The 20000-nt window shown below is 40.2% G+C and overlaps 1 protein-coding gene and 1 long non-coding RNA gene across 3 annotated transcripts in view; one reads left to right on the forward strand and one right to left on the reverse strand.

Annotated features, from left to right (window-relative positions):
* The window catches only part of rfwd3 (ring finger and WD repeat domain 3), a 41963-nt gene extending 23423 nt beyond the window's left edge, over positions 1–18540 (forward strand). For both annotated transcript variants that reach the window (XM_028584367.1, XM_028584366.1), the window contains exons 10-13: positions 12961–13137; positions 14056–14270; positions 16821–17035; positions 17879–18540. In XM_028584367.1, coding sequence (XP_028440168.1) covers positions 12961–13137; positions 14056–14270; positions 16821–17035; positions 17879–18022 — 751 coding nt within the window. In that variant the 3' untranslated portion in view covers positions 18023–18540. The remainder of the gene's footprint in view (positions 1–12960; positions 13138–14055; positions 14271–16820; positions 17036–17878) is intronic.
* LOC114559640 (uncharacterized) lies at positions 3384–8409 on the reverse strand. The gene is made up of 3 exons (XR_003693134.1): positions 7920–8409; positions 5660–5692; positions 3384–3445 (listed from the first exon to the last, which is right to left on the reverse strand). It is a non-coding gene; the product is annotated as an uncharacterized LOC114559640 (long non-coding RNA).
* Positions 18541–20000: the final 1460 nt, after the last annotated feature.

Here is a 20000-nt window from a genome sequence, read left to right on the forward strand (position 1 = left end):
TTCATTACTATCATACTATAATTTGTCAAAAGGCAGGAGTTTTTGTAAATTTCATAATTAACACCATTTAACTCACCATCTACACCTGAACTCCCATCCTCACTGAGGGGCTCCAGTCTCCTTTTGGGGGAGAAGAGGTCAGAACCTCCATCTGAAAAACAAGAGCAAGCTAAAAGTGACACCTTATCCTATGCAGTGTATGAAAGAAGGACCCAGTAAAAGCATTTTAAAGCACTTACCCATTGCTTCCACTGTCTTGGACATTTTACATCTTTTCTTCTTCTGCGAGGGCCTCAGCACCAGGCTTTTTCCTGGACTCTGATCTACAACAGTAACAGACAAACATTGGCACCCGTTAGTTAGTGAAATCTCAGGTATAATGGATATTCAGGGTTCATGTGTATTTAAATGCTGACCGTAAAACCTAACTACCAAAAATCAATAAAAACCAAAGTGAAAAAAAGACATAACTACAACAATCTGGCTGCTAGCACTTATATTTCAAGAGGTCAAAACTGCAATGTGCACTAAAATATTACATTATTTTACTATTATACTATAATTTGTCAAAACGCAGGAGTTTTTGTAAATTTCATAATTAACACCATTTAACTCACCATCTACACCTGAACTCCCATCCTCACTGAGGGGCTCCAGTCTCCTTTTGGGCGAGAAGAGGTCAAAACCTCCATCTGAAAAACAAGAGCAAGCAAAAAGTGACACCTTATCCTATGCAGTGTATGAAAGAAAGACCCAGTAAAAGCATTTAGCTGTATCTGCAAGGCGATAGAAATTATTGACATGTGAGTTTACACCAGTGGGTATGTACTGGTGTCACTTTTCAGGTCAATGTTTATACACACACACACACATATAATCAAATTCAACCGTTCTTTCCTGTAAAGTCTATTATGATGCCTGTAATATTCGGTTGTTGTTGACACTGTCATGGAGGTGTTAATTCAATCCTGTGTAGCACTGCGGTCATAGTTAGAGATAATGTACTGAACTGAGTTACATTTAGAGGTATTCCTAACATTCTGACCACCTCATGTATGTAAATATGGAGGACAAAAAAAAATAGAAACACCTTTTTGATATAATGGAGTCCACTACAACACCACCTTTGATTATAATTTCAATAATAAGCATGTGAATTGACATATTTTTGACTGTCAAAAATAAATTAGGGCAGGGCTGTTGTGTTGGACTGCTGAAGATTGTACAGGTGCAAGTAATAAAGGTGGATACTGAGTGTAGACTACGGCTGCAACCAACAATTATTTTCAATATTGATTCATCTGTCCCTTATTGTCAGAAAATAGTCAAAGACTTGAATTATAACACAAAGATATTAATTTTAAAATTATATAAAAGAGTAATTCTCACATTTGAGAATGTAGAACTAAGATAGGTAGAACTAACAAATCCATTGTTGGTTAGAAATTAAAGATTAATTAGTTTAATTGAAATAATAGTACAAATAAACAATTATTGCAGCTCTAATATAAACCGGTTTAAAATGCACTGCGCTTTTTACTTTTAAAACATACCTTCATCCACCTCGTTAACTTGTTTCCTTTCTCTCTGTGGGACACTCTCAGAAGTCGACGTGGGACATTTACCTATGAAAGATAACCATGGTCAGATATTAGTGCTCAGTATTCAACAATCTTAGTACAACGACTTATGTTAATTAAAAGAGTTTGTACAAATACTACTCTAGATCTACTCATGTGTCTGAACTGATAACCTTACACTTTTTTCACTATACCATGCAATCCCACAACCAGAGAAGTTACAAACCAAAGCTTTCCAAACATTTTCACAAAAAAAAAAAAAATCCATTTAGTAATATATAACACAGTGACACTTTGCTAATTTTGTTTGGTCTTTTTAAACACTGACTGCATATATAAACATCACTGAAAAAATTTAGTTCTAACGGACAATTAGTCAGAAAGTTACACACTAATGGTAGCAGTGAACGAACCTGCACATAAGGTATAGCTAAGAGTCTGTGGTTTTCCTGAAAATGTTTCTATTAATTATGATATCTGTAACCGTGCATACATACCAAAGACAGAAGGATCAATTGTATCAAGGTTCTTTCCTTGAAGGTGGAGGCGCCTTGTTCCATTGCAAATAGAAGCTTGCTTATCTTGGCAATTTGAAATGTTTTGTCTGTCTGTCTGTAAAAGTCACGGTGGACTCTGAGGTCATGCCCCATGAACCTTGCAACTTGTTCTAGCTCTTGTTCACTCAGATCCAGCAGTTGGCAGAGTGTGGCAACCTGTTTTCTTAATTTAGTTGACCTCAGGAGATCAGGGTTTTCTGCTCCGCTTTTCTCTGCATATTTTTGCAGACAGTCACACCCTCGTATGTGGCCATCACACCGGTCTTGCAAAGAGATAGGGATTTTCAGAAAGAACACCAGCTTCATCTCTCCTTTTAATCAACAAGTCTATGGACTCCCTCATTTTGTCGGTCAAGAAAACAGGTACCTTTCTCCCTCTTTTTCCGCTGCGTGCTTCTATGAGAGTTAAACGCTTGCTCAGCTCTTTCTCCAGTGGTGACAGGGTTACATAAATGGCCTCGTTTATGGGATTTGTGCTTCCTTTCTTGTAGGCTTCAAGTGTCAAGCGTGATGCTTCCCCTTCACGTCGCTTGTTGAAGACGATGACCTGTGCTAGTACGGTCTCATTTAGTGTCTTGTATGCTGTTAAACTCAGCTGTTGCCTCAATTCCCCTCTTGCTTTGTCTTCTACCATCCTGAGATGATCCCTCAGCACAATCACATTTTTGGTGAGGGGGATGTCCTCTTTTTTATTCCATCTCTTTTCTTGGATAGTTTGGTGAGCACTGACAGAAACATTGTTTCTCCAGTTTCGTTCCAAAGGTTCCAAGAACTTTTTTGCCTTCTTCTCTGCCTGATCATCATCATGCATAAGAGCCTGGCCAATCTGTACCTCTGCAGCTCCTTTAAGACAGAATCCAATTTTAACAGCTGTTGAAAGTTTCCCATACTCATTTTTGCATGGACTAAACTCGGTAAGCGGTTTACTGCACTGACAACAAGCTGAAATTTTGATGGTGCACGTTTGTTGTCTTCTCTTTTGTACAAGTTTTTACAGTCCCGTTACAGTCACTTTATCTTTTTGGTCCTCTTTTGTTCTTTATTTTGTATTTTCGCATACGCTTTTTGTGTTCTTTTTTTCCCAATGGTGATTTTGCCTACTTGCGGATCTCCATCTTCACTTGAACTTGTGTCTGTACCTTTGAACTCTTCTTTACGGGACAATTTCTTAGCTTTGCCTGGGCTTTTCAAATCTTCATCATCATGGAGATGCATTCAGAGGTAGCTTGTAATCTGGGTCCAATCCGTGTGGCTGCATAATTCAGACCCAGAGGAATCACTTCCTGACTCCTCAAAGACACAGTCCAACTGTAAGTAAAAAGCATAATCATGAGAAAGACATCACATTCACTTTCAAGTCCAACTTTACAGAGCCATGCTACCATTATCTTGAAAATGGACTGTACCACTGAAATCATATTTAACACTTGAGAAAAAAAAAAATCTGCCTTTTCCAAGTATTTGTTTGGAAAAGGCAGATGTCAAGCATACTGTTTTTTTGTTTAAAATCAGGATTTTTACTCGTGTTGAAAAAAAAAGGCTTGTCACAGTTAGGGCTGGGGCGGTATGTATTTTTTTACAGCGGTTGAAAAGCAAGAAATTCCAGCGTTAGCGGGTATACCCCATTACAAGAGTAGCGCAAGTTAGAGCGAGAATGGCAGGGTGCCTTAAGTCAGTGCCTGTGTGGTCGCACAAGGAGAGCAAGCGGTAACAGAGAGTAGAGTACCGCTGTGAGGAAAAGAGAGGAAAGATGATATAAAGTGAGTTAAAAGTGAACAATAAAACAACAAGCTAGTGCTTCACAAGACACGGTGGCTTTATCTGTTGTCAATACTGCCGGTAAAGTGAATGGAGTTACCCCAAAAAAAACATTGGCTTTTAACTTACATGTTGCAGCCCGAGTGCAGCCCGCCTAGCAGCTGAGCAGACAGAGAGCCCAGAGGGCGACTCGTCACCGGCAGTTTGCTCTCTACCGATATAAGCCGCTCTGTTTTAGGCTACGAAACGTGCATGCAGGCTGAAATTCAACGTGTTCTACCTCAGCTTAGAATGGAGAAATGGCTTTACCTTTCATACCATAATACATGGTATGGAACATTGTGCTCCGCAACTCGTGAAAGGTCGGATTTGCTCCATCTTTTGATGATAACTTTTGTTTAGAAAACCTTGAATCCATGTAACACACAATGTCATCAGATACAATCCATGTCATTAGACACAATGTGCAGTAGGGGTCGGGAAAAAAAAAAAACATCGATACAGTATAGTATCGCAATATTTTCCATGGCAATACTGTATCAATACAGAGACGCCAAGTATCGATCTTTTATGATAAATGTGTTGGTCGGTTTGTCAGCTTGACTTTCTCATTTTGCAGCAATAAAATTGAAGTGAGATGAACAAACAGAGAAATTTATCTTTTTAGATAAAACGTTGACAAAGTTTCCTTTTGGGGACATAATTTAAAATTGGGAAAAATCTGAAGTTGGAAAAAAGGTCATAAATTGCAATATATCACAGAATATTGCAGTATGTTTAATAATATCGTATCGTGACACAAGTATCGTGAGGATATCGTATCGTGAGGCCTCTGGGGATTCCCACCCCTAACGTGCAGGCCAATGTTTGTTTTTGCGGTGACGAGCTCAGACCCGCGGTAGGCGTCACGCAACCGCGATAATGCGGTAACCGTCCCAGCCCTAGACACAGTCAGAAGACGTAAGAAAATATCATGCCAAAACATTAGCTACGAGTGTACGACTAACTTCCTTCAACCACAGTCAGAAGACAAACCTCACTAAACACCATCAACACTTAAACAATGGGTTTTCAGAACTGTAAATAAGCTACATAAAAATATAATAAGCCTGCTATTTTTATTTAGTATTAATTCATCTAGCACAGTGAAACTGCTCTATAATTGAATTCATTTGGCTGTACGAATAAGTGCCATAAAACTATCCCCTCAAATATTACCATGAAATTGACTTATGACCTCTATTGTTTAAAACTTGAGCTGACATTTTCACAAATCCCCACCATAATGTATCTGAAAATCTCCAGAGAAGACATGACATTGATCCTTTCACCTTGCAGTTTTGTGATCCAGTGTTAGGGTTACTTGGACATTACAGTCATTTATGATGTTGTATATAAGTGGTGATGGGTGCTGAGGGTTTTCCAGAAAATAGTAATACTAGCGTAAATAATAATAGGGCTAAGAAACTTAAGTATATTGCAATTCAATGTGCTACAATTAGATAAGAACCATTCTCAGTGCATATTTGTGCATATTAATCTTTTATTTCTATACTTTTACTTTATGTACCACATTTATAATATCACAAATACCCACAAATTAAAATATTAACTGCCTTCATTCATACGTCTGTGAATACAGAATGAGCAGCCTAACCCTAATCTACGATTCCAGAGTCTTTTAACATTGAATTAAACTATTACCAACTGTTCTATTGAAAAGTCTACATCAGGATACAATAAAGATTTTATAAACGCACATACCTGTGTTTTTCTCACAGCCATCAACTTCTGGACCTAAAACCAAAAAGAAGATTGAAAACTTTACAAACAAGCCATGAGAGCACAGCTACAGCTACTTTGGATTCAAAATAAAAACAGACTGTTAAGCATTAACTACAGTGTAGTTTCTAAAGTGTACCTCTCTGCTGTAGTGTCTTATAACTACATTTGAACTCAAGTATTTTACAATTGAGACTAAACTTTGCTGCCACAATAGTTGCATTACACTACTCCCCCAAATATCAGTGACATCCCCAAAATCTCATTAAGATATTAACGACTATAGCATGTTTTAGCACGTAAAAACATTGTGGGCCGTTATTTTCCATAACTATCCTAAGGCCGTCCGGGCCCTTGATCAAGCATTTGTGTGTTTTTAATCATTACTTTATTAGCCTAACTGGGTGGGGAGAAAGCTATGCCATAATCAGAAATTTTACCTATATTTAGTCCAAAGAAAGACAGAAGAATTAACTTTGAGCAAGTTTGGAGGAAAGTCAGAGGTATGGAACTGTTTAAAAAAAGTTGTGGGCAGTGACAACATATGTGTCGGCTTTGTCGAGTGCATTAAGGCTGGTTACACACTGGATGTGTTGCGTGAGCTTGACAGCTGCGTGGCGTGTCCATTTATATTTCGGCTCCCACGTTAACAAGTTAGAGCTTACACACTGCCTGCGTGAGACGCACATCTCGGGTGCGGCTTGAGCCGCGAGCTCAAGCCGCACGCTAGAAATAGAACCAACGCCTATTTTTCACGCAAGCGTGTTGGAAGCATTTCCAGGTAACATAGAATAGGAAAATATGTTTTATGTAATTTAAACACAAATACATATTAATAAATGACATGATGATTGAAAGCCTGTAGGTTTTGATATAAATGCAAATATATAAATGTAATTTAAAAAAAAAATAGATTTTCTAATATTGCATCTGTTAATACAGAACGAAGAATTCTGTAGCCTTTTTGCCGTCAATACTGCAGACGTTGTCTTTGCTGTAATCAGATCAGAATATATTTATGTTTATGGAAAACACCCATGTGTCCGGCGTGAGCGTGGCGTCTGTGTGGCGTTTTCTACGTCTTTTCACACCAGAAATGTGTCTGACGCGGCGCTGCTTCTGCTGCTGCTGCTGCTGCTGCTGCTGCTGGCCTTGTCTGGACACATGGATGTTTCCCATTGATAGGATGAAATACCATGTTAAACACAAATATATACTGATGTGATTATTGACGGCAAAATAAACTACAGAATATTTTGTTCTGTATTAACAGGTGCAATATTAGAAAATCAATTTTTTTATTACATTTATATTTATATATATATGCATGCATTTAAATCAAAACCTAGAGGCTTTCAAACATCAACATGTCATTTATTAATATGCATTAGTGTCTAAATTACATACAAACATCTTTCCTATTCTATTTGGCCTGGAAACGCTTCCAACACGCTGGCGTCTCACGTGAAAAATAGGCGTCGGTTCTATTTCTAGCATGCATGGCTCGAGCCGCATCTGAGCAGGCAGTGTGTAAGCTCTAACCTGTTAACATGGGAGCTGAAATATAAACGGACACGCCACGCAGCTGACACGCTCACGCCACGCAGACAGTGTGTAACCGGCCTAAGTCCAACGCGCTGCTCGCCTATGGCAGCAAATAAAATGGGGAATTGGACAATGAACAGACACATGAAGCAGGCTGCAGAAAAGACGATAGTCAGCCTTCAATGCTCACGTTTGTTACTTCTCCAAGCCTGAGGGAGAAGCCCTCACAGAGAAATGAGTTTTTTTTTTTTTTACATTTCTTCATTCGGATCCATTTGCGATCCATTCAAACAAACAACGCAGTTTACATGCTTCACTCTTGTTGCATTATTCATTAAGATCATTCTAAACAGATTTCTGTAGTTCAAACAACTCTGAATTGTAGTAGACAACGTCAGTTATAACGACCCACGTATTAAAAAAAGTGTCGGCTTTAAATCGGGCTCGGCGGTGCTCGGACACAACGTGCACGGGCTCACTGCAATGTTGTTAAAAAAAAACTAATACAACTCAAAACTAATATATGTTCACATAGTTATACAAAAAGTCACTGCCTGACGATGAAGTTAGTAGTTACAATTTACTACAACTGGCAACTCCATTCTGCAATAAAAAGTCTAAATGTGCCGAAATAATTTTGCACAAACCACATTAACTGACGAGTGGAAGCTAAAAATAAGAGTTCATAAAATCTTACCTGCACAGAAACAGTTTAAAAGTAGTCTTTTCTTTAGTTGAGTCGCTCCAATCTTTTAAAAGGTAGCTTCTGCTGTATCTTCTCGTTCAGCTCTGAGATTCAACTGCACGCTGCAGGTGGGGGGAAGGGCAGCTGCCTGTGAGAGCAGGTCACCTGCAGGTCACCTGCTCTCTGCAGTGTGTATGGCAGAGAGCGGGGGGGCGGCCCCTCCCTCTGATGGGCCATTAATTAAGTGAGCTGCAGCAGTCAAGAGAACCTCACAATATTCACCTCTGACTCTCAGGCCTGTTTTATAGTCTGCAGGGTTGGAAATCACACAAGATTCACAACTATCACTGCAAAATAAGAACTTTAAAGTTTTGCTCTTAAAAGTAAATTTTAACCATATCATTGTATGTATATCAGTGGTTGAAGAAGTACTCAGACATTTTACTTAAGTAATAAAGTAATATCTCATTATACAATGAGATATTACTTTATAATATCTTACTTTTAAATATAATCATGTTATAATGACTTCCCATCTAATGCTCCTCCTGTCTCATGCCTGAGCTTCAGCTCTAGTCTGCAGGTGGGGGGAAGGGCAGCTTTCTGCAGAGAGCTCTCTGCAGTGTGTGGCAAAGAGCAATATTCTGCTGTTCACCTCTGACTCAGGCCTGTTTTACAGGTTGCAGGGTTGGAAATCACAACTATCACTACAGTTCTACTGTAGTACTACTGCAAAATAAGAAATGTAACATTAAAATTTCGCTCTTAAAAGTAAAGTTTAACCATATATATTATTGTATGTACCAAATATCAGTCGTTGAAGAAGTACTCAGACCTTTTACTTAAGTAAAATAGTAATATCTCATTGTATAAATAGTTACAAGTAAATATATATTCAGAATTTTACCTCAGTAAAAAAAAGTATTAGCACTGAATATGCTTACAGTCTGAAAAGTATTCACAATGCAACATGGCACATTTTAGAATAATTATGTTATTGTATTATAATTATTGAAGGATCAATTTGTTCATCTCTATAATGTTGCAACTGGTAAAGGTGGACTTAATTTTATATACTTTACATGGGGTTGAGCTTAATTGTCCCTTGGCCTAATCTATACTAGTATATCATCATTTATTCACTGATTATAGTAAATAAAGATTGATCCCTTATAATTGTTGTAGAGTTTAAGCACAAAGTACCGGAATGGTAATTACCTCAAAACTGTACTTAAGTAGAATACATGAGTAAATGTGTGGTTATTTTCCATCGCTGAACACACAGGGGCCAAACCTTAGAAGTTTAGTTAAAATGAAATAAGAATGAATGAACAGCTTGTAGTTTGTATGTCTAACCCATTTTTCATCCTTTTAATTTAAATTTCTCTCTGTTCAATGTCTATTTATCAATTTATTCATTTTTATAGTATACAATCCCAAGAACAAGCTGCAGGTGCCATCAGGGTATAATGAGATGCAATGAGGCCAGAGCCTCTACACTTATGTTAACACTTTACCCTTAAAGTGTCCAACATTAAGGCCGGTTACACACTGGCTGCGTGGCGTGAGCGTGTCTGTTCCGAGGCGTGTCAGTTTATATTTCGGCTCCCATGGTAACACATTAGAGTGTGTGCACTGCCTGCGTGACACGCGAGGCTCGAATTGCGCCGAAAACGCGTGCCTGCTAGAAATAAAACCGACGCCTATTTTTCACGCAAGCGTGTTGGAAGAGTTTCCAGACTAAATAGAATAGGAAAAGATGTTTATATTTTGTTTAGACACGAATGCATATTAATAAATGACATGTTGATGGTCAATTTTGTAATATTGCACTTGTCAATACAGAACAAAATATTCTGGAGCCTATTTTGCCGAAAATACTGCCGACGTTGTCTTTGCTGTAATCAGATCAGTATATATTTATATTTATGTTTATGGGAAACATCCACGTGTCCAGACAAGGCTAGCAGCAGCAGCAGCGCTGCGTCGGACACCTTTCTGGTGTGGAAAGACATAGAAAACGCCACGCAACTGAAACGCCATGCTCACGCCAAGCAGTCAGTGTGTAACCGGCCTATAGTACCAGGCAGAAAGTGGCCAAGCTCTCTGAGTGCAGGTCACCTGCTCTCTGCAGTGTGTATGGCAGAGAGAAAGCGGCCCTCCTCCTGATGGGCCATTAATTAAGTGTGAGCTGCAGCAGAGGAGAGAACCTCACAATATTTTGCTGTTCACCTCCGACTCTCAGGCCTGTTTTACAGGTTGCAGGGTTGGAAATCACACAAGATTCACAACTATCGCTACAGTTCTACTGTAGTACTACTGCAAAATAAACAGCAACACTGAATGATAAAGCTGTGGAGGAGGCTCAGTGTCTGCACAGGATGTGAGAGGGAGGCCTGCTAGTCTGTCCCACTCAGTTACCTCACCAGGAACACCATATAGGACACTGATAATTCTCTGTGGAGGCAAACATGATTAACTGATAAATTAATAAAACATGTTTTATAAAACACAGTAGCAATACAATATTGTGCTCACTTTGCTATGTGAGCTCTGTTGTGCGACAGTGCTGTCTCCATGCATTCATATAATGTGAGCAGGGACAGCAAACAGTTTGGGGACAACTGAGGCGAAGGTAGTCATTTTCTGTAAGGATAAATAATATGTCTATTCTTATACTTTTGTCACTGTATCCTACAGGAGGGTGCATCATTCATATCTCAAATTATATTAACTTAAGTTGTGCAAGTGTAGAAGAACAATAGCTAATTGAACTATGGAAGAAAATGAGATGCACTTCAAATCTGTACTCTTTATAATAAGGCCGTATACTTTTGATTAAAGCATTTAGTACCAGATAAACCAGACTAAGAGTCTACAGCAGCTCTAAGAGGCTGTACTATGACAGGTAGAGCAAGGTAACATCTGTACCTGTACAGATGAAAATCAGCCTCTTGGCTAACTCTTGTGCATTTATACTAGTGTTTATTAATCACCACTGTTCCTGTTAAATAAACCAATAAATACACATACATGCTAACATCAGCATGCTAAAATGCTCACAATGACAAGGATAACATGCTGATGTTTAGCAGGTTTAATGTTTACGGTTTTAGCTCTCTTAGTTTAGCATGTTAGCATGCTAATTTGCACTACCAGCAGCAAATACAACTGAGGCTGATGGGAATGTAATTTTGAAAATACTTTGTCATAAACCAACAAAAGTATTGGACAAATCAAAACCATGAAACGTATATCATTAGATGAAGAGTCTGATAATTACAATAGTTACTACAGTTCATCCTCTATAATCTCTAAACTAGCTCACATTAAGTGGTGTTGTGATGAAATATAATTTTCTAGTTTTTTAGTTGTAGTTTGATTCCCAGTAAGTCAAAGGCCTAAAGAAATGTTTAGGCCTTCATTTGAAACTAAGTCTCTAGGATTTAATATATTTATGTCAATAGATATTATTATTATTTAAATATGATGGAAATAGTTTAACAGTTTGCATTATTTATGTCTCACAGCATGCATATACCCCAGAATAGTTAAATCAGCAATAAAAAAATGTCTATTTAGAAAATCATACGCTTCCACTTGAAATAAATATTCTCTTATTAGATATTACACATGTTGATATAGTTTAACAGATATAAATAAAATGTTTTTGATAACCTTGGCAAATAGCCACTACATTCAAATTCAGCCAATCAAATGCTTCTATATGCGCACAATTTGTTTTTGTTTGTTACTTACTTACTAATATAATCTGTGGATATATCTACATTGTAACTTGTACTTTGAGTCCCACTTGCTTATTACCTGGTTTACTGTTAAATGCAGACAAATCAACAGCAGTGTCATGTGTTTTTGTTTCACTTTGGTCATCCTTGGGCTCCCTGTGGTCCTAAATTCTTCTAATCCTGGTCCAATCCTTACAGTTACCTTTAATATTAATTTCTTACACTGTATTTAGTATAATAAACACTTCTGTTGGTCATTGGCCAAATGTAGATTAGTAAAACAAGGCCTGAAACCAGAGTAGTTTAGGTGCAATAAATGTGTGTTTGGCAGAGTAGCTTGGGTGCAGTAACTGTGTGAAGCTGTGGGGGCGCCTGTGCCAGAATAGCTTGGGTGCAGTAACTGTGTGAAGCTGTGGGGGCGCCTGTGCCAGAGTAGCTTGGGTGCAGTAACTGTGTGAAGCTGAAGGGGGCGCCTGACTGAAAAAAATGCTCAGATGCAGTACACGTGTGTGTAACATAGGGGGGGTGACAGAGCAAAAGTGTGTGTATGAAGAAAATGTACACACACCAATTTCTACTTGAAATTTCTCATTTTACTATTTTTCTGAGGACCTCTCTGAAACTTTGAGAAAAGCATAAAAACAGCCTCTGGAGGCCATTACAGTGAAAATAAAGTGAGGACCGGCCTAAATGTCCTCACTTTGTAAAAAGGTCCTCACTCCAAAGGTCTAAAACTCATGCTTGGCCTCACAAAGATAGCAATGCAAACACACACACACACACACACACACACACACAGAGTCACAGACACACACACACACACACACACAGAGTCACAGACACAAAGAGACACACACACACACAGAGTCACAGACACAAAGAGACAAAGACACACACACACACACACACACACACACACACACAGACTGAGACAGACACACACACACAGAGACACAGACACAAAGAGACAAAGACACACACACAGACAGACTGAGACACGGACACACACACACCCAGAGTCACAGACACAAAGAGACAGAGACACACACACAGACTGAGAGACACACACACACAGACACAAAGAGACAGAGACACACATACACATACACACACACACCCAGAGTCACAGACAGACACCTACTGAGAGACACAATATTCTTTAGTATTGGGTGCGATTTCTCCTCTCTCTGGATTGATGTAATCATGTACTTAACGTGTGTGTGTGTGTGCGTGTGTGTGTGTGCGTGTGCGTGTGCGTGTGCGTGTGCGTGTGCGTGTGCGTGTGTGTGTGTGTGTGTGTGTTGCAGTCTGCTGACAAACACGGTGGTCCAGACCTATAACGCAGGTAAGCCCGTGTGGAGCTGCTGCTGGTGTTTAGACAACAGCAACTACGTCTACGCAGGTCTGAGCAACGGCTCGGTGCTCGTCTACGACACCAGAGACACCAGCACGCACGTCCAGGAGCTGCAGCCGCTCCGCTCCAGGTACGCCCCAGACCCCCGCTGCCCAGCGAAGCCAAAAAACACCCCAAATCTCTACCGTGTCTTAGAGCTGGGCGATTTGTTTCCCTAAAAAAAATCTGTGATTTTTTTTTTTTATAAAAAACTCGATTTTCGATTCGATTTCCCCCCCCCCCCCTCCCTCTTCCATTTAAAACAAAATAACCGCGAACTGTAAATATATTTTAAAAATATATATTTATTGTATTTAATTAAAGTGCATCAACATAAACAAAATTGCAAAGCCGAACCCTTTCTCTAAGTGAAAAGTCACTGTGCAGTGTGCAACAAAGATGGTTAAACATCCAAATTATTTACACTGTATTTGGATAAAAAAAAAAGAAAACTCAAAAAAATTGATCAGAGAGAAAAATTTTTTTTTATAATTCAAGATTTTTTATTGCTTTTTCCTTTGGAGCATGACAGTTCAGAGTATCACATACAGAGAAATTTCCTGTTACAATTCAAACCGAGTCTAGGCCATATACAGAGCAATCAAGCATAAACAACAATAATATACAGCATATATATATATATATATATATATATATACACATAAATACATACAGGCATATGCATATATACATGAAATCAGGTACAACAGGGCTATAACATCAGCAGCTTTAGGGGCACATCAATATTGGAATACTTCATAATACAGGTTTATCAGTCAGTGTGATGTATGTCCAGAAACTAACCCATGCTGGTGTGTCATCTTTTTTTACTTTGCTTATCCTGTTTAGCATATGCTCATATGAAGCTGTTTTTATCATGGTGTTGGCCCATTCTTTTAATGCCGGGATTTTAGGTGTTTTCCAATGCTTAAGTATCGTACCAACTCGATTTTTAAATGAAATCGATTTTTTTCCCAGCCCTACCGTGTCTAACCGCTGACGTTCCCAGGTGTCCGGTGGCGTCTCTGTGCTACGTCCCGCGGGCGGCGTCCAGCTCCTTCCCTTGTGGCGGTCTGATCGCCGGCTCTCTGGAGGGCGGCTGTTTCTGGGAGCAGGTCAACGAGACCACGTACCGGCCGCACGTCCTGCCGCTGGAGAGCGCCGGCTGCACCGACATCCAGGTGGAGACGGAGAGCCGACACTGTCTGGTCACCTACAGGCCAGGTGTGTGCAGTGCAAAAACAACTTGGAAGTTTTATCTAAATGATTTCTGTAGGGCTGCCACCTCTTAGTCGATGAGTCGACTAATCGGTCGTTTTGGTCTCAGTCGACTAAGATTTCTTTAGTCGATTAGTCATTTTTTATGCTTATTCATGCTGAATTACTTATTTCCAAGAAACTTGTGAGCACATTTATGGTAAACGCAAGATTTAAAGTGGTGCTTTTGCAGGATTAATTGTGGAGAAACTCAGTTTTACAGATGGTTAATTAACTACATTTATATTGTGCTTTTCTAGTCTTAACCACCTCTCAAAGCGCACAGCTCTGTCAGTTAAATCAACTAATCGATTAGTCGACAAAATCCTATAAGTGTTAGTCGACTAAGAATTTCTTTCGTCGAGGACAGCCCTAGATTTCTGATGATCTGGAGTGTAAACATAGTGAAGGTTGTTTTTATTTTTTACATTTTCATATGTTTAAAAAAAAAAATATCCCACACACTAGCAATAATTAAGAAAAATACAACATTTCGGTCTCAGACCTTTGTCAGCTAATTATTGCTTGCGTAATTGGCAGCGTGTGGGATTTTTCTTATCTGCTACTTTTGATCCTATCCTACGCACCTGCCCGACAAAAGAGGTGTTCAAAAAAAGCTTTTCTACGTTACATTTTCCTAATGAAAAGATCAGACTTGGTGCACAAAGGACTTATAATAAAAATAATAATAATGTAAGTCTATTATATAGCACCTTTTTACAAAGTCACAAGGGCTTCAGATGATAAAATTGGAAGAAAAAAAAATGAAGACCCAAACATTAAAATGAGGAAACAAAAAAGAAATAAATATGTAAAAGACAAAATGAGAAAAAGGCCGGTTCAGTTTTAAACGAGCGATAATCCCAGTGAGTGTCTATCTGAGAGAAGTCCGTAGCAGGAAAAATGCTGATTACAGAAAAACTAAATTGCTGCAAGCTCTCAACAAAAAGAACCGGACCTGAACGAGATCCGCACAGCTACGCTGTACATCACAGAAGGAAACGTTATCTCCAAAAAAACATCCCGTCCATTAAATACAGAACACATGCTAAACAAATCTCAACTGTTCCCAAATAATTTCTGATCATCTGAAATGTAAATATCGTGGCGGTCGGGTCTATTTTCTTTGACATTTTTTTTTCTTCAAAATGAAAACAAGCGACTCTGTAATGAAAATAATCCCAGCGAGCGTCACGCTGAGACGGCCGTAACAGGAGAAGTGCTGATTCACGAGCAGCTTGCTGAGTGAAGAGGAGTGTAAACACAGGAAAACTCAAAGGTGACACTAACACATCTGCCACTCTGTGAAGAACACGCAGATGCAACTTGACAACTATCGACGTACGGCAGACTGCAGACACTTTTCACTTTTGTTTCAGTAATTGAAACCAACAGATTCTCTTCATGCGTTTATGTTTAACACATTTTTTGCAGTTTATTCTGTGGAAGACTAAATCGTGTCATGCAGTTTCACTTAAAGTGCTCATATTATGCATTTTGGCTTTTCCCCTTCCCTTTATTGTGTTATATATCTTTTTTGTGCATGTATTAGGTTTACAAAGTGAAAAAGCCCAAAGTGCCCCCCCCAAAGGGACTTACCATCTCCAACAGAAAACACTGTTCACCAACTGCTCCAAACAGCTCTATTGTAGTCCAGCCTTTACTTCAGAGACCAACGTGGTCACTTTGTAACACACGTTATAATGCTCGCCTAGCTGCTAGCATGGTCTCCCTCATACTCTGCTTCTGACTGGCTAGTAGTCCTTACCTAGGTACTGTCAGGGCACGCCCTCATACTCTGCTTCTGACTGGCTAGTAGTCCTTACCTAGGTACTGTCAGGACACGCCCTCATACTCTGCTTCTGACTGGCTAGTAGTCCTTACCTAGGTACTGTCAGGGCACACCCTCATACTCTGCTTCTGACTGGCTAGTAGTCCTTACCTAGGTACTGTCAGGGCACCCCCTCATACTCTGCTTCTGACTGGCTAGTAGTACTTACCTAGGTACTGTCAGGGCACCCCCTCATACTCTGCTTCTGACTGGCTAGTAGTCCTTACCTAGGTACTTACAGGGCACACCCTCATACTCTGCTTCTGACTGGCTAGTAGTCCTTACCTAGGTACTGTCAGGGCACGCTCTCATACTCTGCTTCTGACTGGCTAGTATTCCTTACCTAGGTACTGTCAGGGCACGCCCTCATACTCTGCTTCTGACTGGCTAGTAGTCCTTACCTAGGTACTGTCAGGGCACGCCCTCTTACTCTGCTTCTGACTGGCTAGTAGTCCTTACCTAGGTACTGTCAGGGCACGCCCTGTCCGTCGTTTAATCGTGTGTTTGCGTGCAGATTATTTTCGCTGCATTCAATCACTGCAACAGGACAGAACAACCAAGACATCGAGCCTTTACAACTGCAGATTCAAAAAGTGTTTCAGACGAGGACTCGGAGTCTGGATCGGTACGGTGTGAGAGCTGAACAGAGATGTGTTTATGTGAACGTCCCCCCGTCTCTCCCACAGGCCGCTCCAACCCGTCCCTGCGCTGCGTCCTGATGGCGTTGAACAGGACGCCCCAGCAGGACTCCAGTCAGCTGCCCAGCTGCTCCTGCGCTCCGGTGCAGACGTTCAGCGCCGGCTCGTCCTGCAAACTGCTCACCAAGAACGCAGTTTTCAAGAGACCGGACGGAGGCGGGACGCTGGTCTGCGCCGGGGACGAGGCCTCCAGCTCCACCATGGTCAGTCTTTAAGTGTAATATATGTGATGCTTTAAGATGCATGTCATGTAATCTTAAAGAGCACAAAGCTACCAAGTACATAAAAAAATATATATTTTATTGAGGGGTTTTATTTAAAGGGATACGCCACCGTTTGTTGAAATAGTTCTTATCACAATCTACCCTGGCTGTAGATAGGTGGGCAAATGCATTTTTTGTCTCAGTGCAAGTAATTAGGTTGTTTTTTGTGTCTTTTGTTGGTTCACTTTTACTCACAACATGCTAACCGGCAACATAGGATTCCATTCACTACGCTAAGCTAACTAGCAGTGGCGCTGCCGGTGTTGCACCGGACTAAAACAATGCATGTACAGAAAATGCGTTGGCCCACCTATCTACAGCTAGAGGAGACCCCTCCTATCTCCAGCTAGGGGAGACCCCACCTATCTACAGCTAGGGGAGACCCCACCTATCTCGAGCTAGGGGAGACCCCACCTATCTACAGCTAGGGGAGACCCCACCTATCTCGAGCTAGGGGAGACCCCACCTATCTCCAGCTAGAGGAGACCCCACCTATCTACAGCTAGAGGAGACCCCACCTATCTACAGCTAGAGGAGACCCCACCTATCTACAGCTAGGGGAGACCCCACCTATCTACAGCTAGAGACCCCACCTATCTACAGCTAGAGACCCCACCTATCTCCAGCTAGGGGAGACCGGAATAAGCCCTATTTCAACAAACGGTGGCGTATCCCTTTTAATTTGAAAGAGCCAAAAGGTGTCATGGAAACAGTCTCTCCCATCATCCTCTTCCTCGGCTTCTTTCTCGTCTTCTTCTGACCCTTTTATGTCCCGTTCCTCAGGTGTGGGACGCCGGCAGCGGCTCTCTGCTCCAGAAGCTTCCGGCCGACCTCCCGGTGTTGGACATAAGCCCGTTCTCGGTGAACGGCGAGCACTTCCTGGCCTCGCTCACCGAGAAGATGCTGAAGCTCTACAGGTGGGAGTGAACGGGACTGACTTCACAAACTTAGGAAATACAACAACAACAAAAAAAAATACACAAACTCAGTCCCAGAGCGCGAGGAGATGACGCAGTCCGTGTGCAACTGTGGAAAAATCTAAAAGCTGCTCAACTTTTATCTGTTTACGTACGCAAAAAAAAAAAAACCCGGATTGACCCGAGGAAACATTTATGGTTTATTCTTCTTTAAAAAAAAAAAAAAAAACCTCTACGTTACTGAACATTTGGTGACCGTTGGCCCGCAAAGAAAGCAAAATGAAGCCGGCGGTGTGTGATATCTGGACAGATTGAGAGAAAAGTTTCTCCCTTGAAGCCGGAAGATTGTGTTTACATGAGTCGCATTATAAACGTATAAGAGTCCTTTTCATGTTCGGATCTTCTTGTTCTCAGCTGCTAAAAAAGTAGAGACACTGAAGGCTCGGCTGAGTTAACAGAAGGTGGTTTTCTCTCCTGTTTTTTTTAAGTCTGACTGAGGTGTGTGTGTGTGTGTGTGTGTGTGTGTGTGTGTGTGTGTGTGTGTGTGTGTGTGTGTGTGTGTGTGTGTGTGTGTGTGTGTGTGTGTCTCAACTGCAAATCATGCACACTTTATTTTCATGACCATTTTCAGGCTGTTTAGATTTATCATGTATTTTTCCTACATTCTCACGCAGCCATTTACTCCCATTCATCATTTCTGTATAGTATGAAAATCAATCCATCGCCGTCAACATCGAGTCAGAGTTGCGACAAACTTATTTTTATTATCATTTATCCTGTTGATTATCTTCTCCTATTATCTGACGAATTGTTTGGTCTGTAAAATGTGAGAACATCGTGAAAAATAGGCAACGTGACGTCTTCAGATTGCTTGCTTGTACGACCAACAGTCGAAAACCAGAAGCTATTCAATTTAACACAAAAAAAACCCAGAAGATATTCAGTTTGTGAACACACAATACAAAGAAAAGCAGAAAGTTGTCACATTTCAGGAGCTCGGATCAGCAAACATTTCTCTTTTTGCTTCAAAAACTTGATTGAAATGATGGATCGATTATCAAAATAGTTGTTTAATTCATCAATAATCAAGTCTGCATTTCTTTTTATAACTTTTTGTACCACTGTTTGTGGTAATGCAGCAAGCACAGATTAATTGGAGCCTGACTAATATATTGGCAGTACTGATATTATCAGACGACTGTTATATAATCGCACATCATCAGCGTATATACAAGTCGTTCAAGAGAAATGACAGAAATGTTTGTCATTTAGAAACAGGATCTCTTTAATTTTGTCCACGAGGGAGCACTGTCACTGCAGAATCCGCAAAATATTCAGTACAATTCTTTATTAATCACGTTTAAGAGATGGTCTTTGGCTTTAAAAGAATCCCGTATAGAAAGGCAAAGTCCCTACCCTTCCGGTGGACCTCCATGGGACCTTAATTTGGGAAGAGAAATATGATCGGTAGTGAACGTGGAGAGACAAATTATTTTTTGATGCCATTTGAATTGAGCCATGGACTACACATATGATGTTCGTCAATTTTTTTTTTTCAACAGAATTATCTTTTAAACTGACAAACCTCATACGTGTAATCCATGGCTCAATTCAAACGGGATTAAAAAAAATCATTTCTTTTTCCCGTTCACCATCATGTATATTTTCTTTTAACGAATTAAGGTCTCGTGGCGGTCCACTGGAAGGGGAGGGACGTCGGCTCTCTATTGGTTTTTGTCTCTCATTGAAACGTTAACGTTACCACATTTTCAAACGTTCAAACTATACAGAAATGAAAAAGAAAGTTAACGGCTGCCTGGAGAGAGTAGCAAAAAAAAAGCGCAGACACTTCTAAACCCCGGCTGCATCGTTTGCGGTGACATAAAGGACGGATGATTTGTAGTAAAAGAGCAAATTAACGTCTTCTGAAGTAAGTGGTTCCACAGATTAAAGGAGCATTACCACTGTTTTAACTACAGCTGGTTTGT

The sequence above is a fragment of the Perca flavescens genome, chromosome 8 (genome assembly GCF_004354835.1).
Source record: "Perca flavescens isolate YP-PL-M2 chromosome 8, PFLA_1.0, whole genome shotgun sequence".
NCBI lineage: Eukaryota > Metazoa > Chordata > Actinopteri > Perciformes > Percidae > Perca > Perca flavescens.